Source organism: Helobdella robusta (genome assembly GCF_000326865.2).
Source record: "Helobdella robusta unplaced genomic scaffold HELROscaffold_2, whole genome shotgun sequence".
NCBI lineage: Eukaryota > Metazoa > Annelida > Clitellata > Rhynchobdellida > Glossiphoniidae > Helobdella > Helobdella robusta.
Window position 1 is genome coordinate 1,107,600 of NW_008704083.1, and position 5,123 is coordinate 1,112,722.

At 31.7% G+C, this 5,123-nt stretch overlaps 1 protein-coding gene across 1 annotated transcript in view; it reads right to left on the minus strand.

Moving 5' to 3' along the window:
• Positions 1–3,746: 3,746 nt before the first annotated feature.
• Positions 3,747–5,123, minus strand: part of HELRODRAFT_159991 (hypothetical protein) — a gene marked incomplete at both ends in the record, with an annotated part of 6,684 nt that continues 5,307 nt past the window's right edge. The window contains one exon of the mRNA XM_009017019.1: positions 3,747–3,888. Within this exon, the coding sequence (XP_009015267.1) occupies positions 3,747–3,888 (142 nt within the window). The remainder of the gene's footprint in view (positions 3,889–5,123) is intronic.

Genomic DNA, 5,123 nt, shown 5'->3' on the forward strand with positions numbered 1-5,123 from the left:
ATCTTAACGATTTTTTAATATGAGAAACAGAGTTGCTTGTATGTGTTTGTATGTGTGTGTGTTTGTGTGCGTGTTTGTTTGTTTGTGTGTGTTTGTGTGTGTGTGTGTTTGAGTAAGTGTTTGTTTGTTTGTGTGTGTGTGTGTGTGTGTGTGTGTGTGTGTGTGTGTGTGTGTGTGGTGTGTAGTTATGTAAGTATTTTTGCATGTATGTGTACGTATGTGTGTATGTGTGTTTGTTTTACTTCGTAATAATTAGCGTTCAAAACTCTCAGTCAACCCTAACTCTATACAGACACACACGCGCGTACACACACGCACGCACAAACACATGATTTTGAAATGATAAATGCTTATTTTATGGCCATATCAGGTTTCTAACATTAAATATATCATTTAGGGAAAAATAATTATTAGTAGTAGTAATAGCAGTACTACAAGTAGTAATAGGTAGTAGTAGTAGATAGTAGTAGTAGTAGATAGTAGTAGTAGTAGTAGTTGAAGAAGAAGAAAAATTGTAGCAGTATTAGTAGTAGTAGTAGTAGTAGTAGAAGTAATAGTAGCACTAGAAGCAATAGTAGTAGTAGTAGTAGCAGCAGCAGTAGTAGTGGAGTGGTAGTAGTAGTAGTAGTAGCAGCAGCGGTTGTAGTAGTAGTAGTGGCAGTAGTAGTAATAGTAATAGTAGTAGTAGTAATAGTAGTAGTAGTAGTAGAAGTAGTAGTAGTAGTAGTAATAGTAGTAGTAGTAGAAGTAGTAGTAGTAGCAGTAGAAGTAGTAGTAGTACTAGTAGTAGTAGTAGTAGTAGTAGTAGTAGTAGTAGTAATAGTAGTAGTAATAGTAGTAGTAGTAGTAGTAGTAAAGCAATAATAATAATAATTTATAATATTAACATAGGATGAAACAAAAATAGGTCGGTATAGTGTATCCAACACGTATGGACCTGTTTCAAACGCAGCTTAATATATTTTAATCGCAGGGCCGTCTCTATTTTATTGAATTTGATTTTTTTTTGTTTTCCTACTTTCTCTCTATTACAAAAAAGGGGAAAAAAGAGATATTAAGAGAATGAGAGAGTAAGAGAAAGGAAGAAAAAGAGAAAGAGAGAGAGAGTGAGAAAAGGAGAGAAAAACTAATGATTATTCAATCACTCACTCACAAATGCATCAAATACACACATGTACTAACGATATAATTGAAACATCGTGAATTCATTCTATTTCATTCATCCATTCATTCATTTATTCCTTCATTCATTCATTCATTTATTTATACATTCATTCATTCGTTAGTTGGTTCGTTCGTACGTGCGCTCGTTCAAACATTCGTTCGTTCGATCATTCATTTGTTTGTTTATTTATTCCATCTGACATACATATAATATTATTATTTTAATTATTATTGATTATTATTGCTTCATAAATATTTATTATTATATTTTACTATGCATTATTACTTTTACTTTTTATTATTACTCAAGAATATTCATTATTACATTTCACTATTCATTATTACTCGTGAATATTCATTATTATATTTACTATTCATCATAACTCATGTATATTCATTATTACTCATTACTATACATTGTTACTCATTAATATTTATAATTAATCCAGTGTAATTATGGTGAAACCACATTAAAACGATGTAACAGCAAATTTTTTTCCACCCATCCATCCATCCATTCGTTGGAAACTAATCAACCAAACAATCGATTACTCAATCAATCTTATAGTCAATCATAGGCTCTCTCTCTCTCTCTCTCTCTCTCTCTTTCTTTCTCTCTCTATTATTCTCTCTTTTCTTCTTTCTTCTCTTTTTTTCTCTTTCGTTCTTCTTTTTCTTTCTTCCTTTCTTTCTTGTTTTCTCTTTTTTTCTTTCGATCCTTTTATCTTTTTCGACATTTAGTAATGGTTTTGTTGTTTTTTTTTCTTATCTTTTCACTCTCTCTCTCTCTCACACACACACACGCACGAATACGTACCCAAACACAAACACACACACGTACACACGCACATACAATACAAACTTGTTAATAGTTCTTGTAGTAAACTGTTGATGTTTCAGATGTTTCTAGTTTCAATAAATTAGTCAGCGCTAGCATTCTCGTTCAATAGCTTTTTGTATGCCTTTTTGTATGTTTCTATATTTGTTTGTATGTCTGTGTGTTTAGTGTGTGTGTTCTTTTTACTGTACATGTGTGTCTTTGTATGTATGTGCCTGCATGTGTGTGTATGTCTGCCAATATGATTTTTTTTCTATTCAAATTCTATAGAGGATTGGTATTTTTTGTAATAAAACCGTCAATTAATTTTTCACTCACTCATCAACTTATCAACAATCAATCATTCAATCAAACAGACGAACATGCAATCCAACCAATCAACCATCTAAACAACCAGCCAACCCAACCCAACCCAACTCAACCAAACCAACCAACTAGTCAACAAACCAGCCAATCAGCCAACTGACCATTCAAGCATTATACAGAATCGAAATGTACCGACACTCTACTTTCAACAATAAGAATTAATTTAGCAAACATCTGTAAAATTTCAACCGTGTTACTTATCTACAAATACACACACACACTCATGCACACACACACAAACGCACCCACACATACATGCACACACACACATACAGAGAGAGAGAGAGAGAGAGAGAGAGAGAGAGAGAGAGAGAGAGAGAGAGAGAGAGAACTTTTGTTGTTGTACATACATCTTGTCATGTACAGATTAAACTGAATTGTGTTGCACGGTTTTGTACACATGTATGTAAATAATAATGTGTATGCACCGGTATGTTTGTGTTTATGTGTGTGTATGTTTTTTTGTATGTATGTGTGTGTGTGTACGTACAATAAATATATAAAATGAAATACAATGACTGCTAAACAATATATGAAAAAATATACAATGATATATAAATATACAAAACTATAGACAGATACATACAAAATAACAAAAACATCCATTCAAAATAATACACAAACAAACAAACATACAATCATACAAACAAAATAATACACAAACAAAAATACAATCATACAAACAAACATACAAACAAACTCAGAAAAATACACACAAGCAGGAGATAATTTTCGTTAAACATTACATACAACACACATCATCATCCTCCTTCCAGCTATTCACTTCCCTCTGAATTTTAAAAGTTAATTTCTGATAAAAAGGCTAACAGGGGTTAAGCCTGCAAGTTTGAGGGATCAAAAGGTTAAGAGAAATAAGGTCGAGGTCACCTGAAATAAGGTCAAGAAACGTAAATATTTTTTTTTTTATAAATAATAATAACAAAAAATGGAATGACTACATTGGTTTATTCTAGTGGCAAAAAATATTTTAAGTAATTTATAATATAAATTTATAAATATTTGAATAAGTGTTTATGCATAGGTGTGTGTATTGTATGTGCTTGTGTGTGTATGTGTGCGTGTATGTAGGTACGTACGTGTTTTTTTTGCTTATTTCATTCATTGGAATGCCTTTTGAAGTACATTATTTTACCTTTCGGATTCTTTCCATGCTGCTTGTATTTGTTTAGTTGTTTATATGTTTGTAGGTTTGTTTTTTTAGTCTTTATTATTGCAGCTCTGACATACGCAGAACCACTTATATTGTTGCATATATAGATTATGTTCTTCATATCTTCATTGACACAGGGGCTGTTAATTCTTCTCATACGACGCACACATGGATTTATGTGCACGCGCAAGCACCGCATCATATACGCTAAGTATATGAGATGTTTGACTCAGTGAGCATTTGAACCACTGAGCCATCTCGCCGGCCAACATGCGACAACTTTACGTTGTCTACCCATTTACCAGCCTCGAAAGGATGGATTGGCCGAGGGTCGGCTACCCGGATGAACCTGTTTGTATATCTGTATGCTTATGTTTTGTTTGTATGTTTGTGTCATACAGAAGTTTGTATATTGTTTTTCTGTATGGTTTTTTCATTAAAGTTTGTATATTTTGTTATTTGTTGTATGCTGGTTGTAAATATGATGTTGTTTGTATATTTGTATATCATATCTTGTACAGTATTGTAAGTTGTTTGTATGTTTTTATATTTTAACTTTTTAACTTGTACACTGTTGTATGTTGTTTGTTAGTTGGCGTACACTGGCGTACACAAAACCAGCAATCGTACAGATGAAAAACGTACAAGTTGTTATTTATTTATATGTATGCTTCCTGATTGATTGTCTGGATGCTTTGCTTGTCAATAATCTGAAACGAGAGCTTGCATGGAAGTATGTGTTGGTATGTATGTTTGTATGTATGTTTGTATGTATGTTTGCATTTATGTTTGTTTGTATGTTTGTTTGTCTTTATGTTATTTTGTTTGCTTTTATGTTGGTTTATTTATGAATTATTATTATTAGTATTATTATGTATTAATTTTTAAGTGTTTGTATGGGTGCTTTTGCTAATGTATGTATGTATGTATACATATATGTATGTGTGAACAAGCCATGGTTAGGCATGCAATCGTTTCCGATTTCAACTTTTATCTATGTCCCTGGTCTCGCACAGTCAGGTATCTAGCAGCTCCATCCAGAATGCAAAAGGAATTAAATTTTTGTAATAAAAGTGAAAGAGTTTGTTTTAAATAATTGCCTTCGTTAGGATCACCCGTTATATTAACTATTTTTCTTGTTAATTCGTTAATAAATAATGATGTGTGCTTATGTATGTGTGTATGTATGTTTGTTTGTTTCTTTGCATGTATGTCAGTGAGTTTTCGGAAACGTTTAATGGTATGTTTATTTGTATAGGTTGTATTTTTGTTTGTCTGGGCTCTTGTTTGCTTTCAATATTTTTGATTGTTCATATTTAAGTGTGTATATGCATGTGTGTATATGTGAGTGTGTGCGTATGTATATATGTATGTATAAATGTATCTATGTTTATGTGTGTGTGTTAGTATATATGCATGTGCGAGTACTTATATATATATATATATATATGTTTCGAGTAATATGTTTGTGTATTTAATGTATCTAAGCAAGTATATTTGTTTGTTTGTATGTTTGTTTGTTTGTATGTATGTTTGTTGGTTTATTTGTTTGTATGTATGTTTGTATGTGCACATCAATTGCAA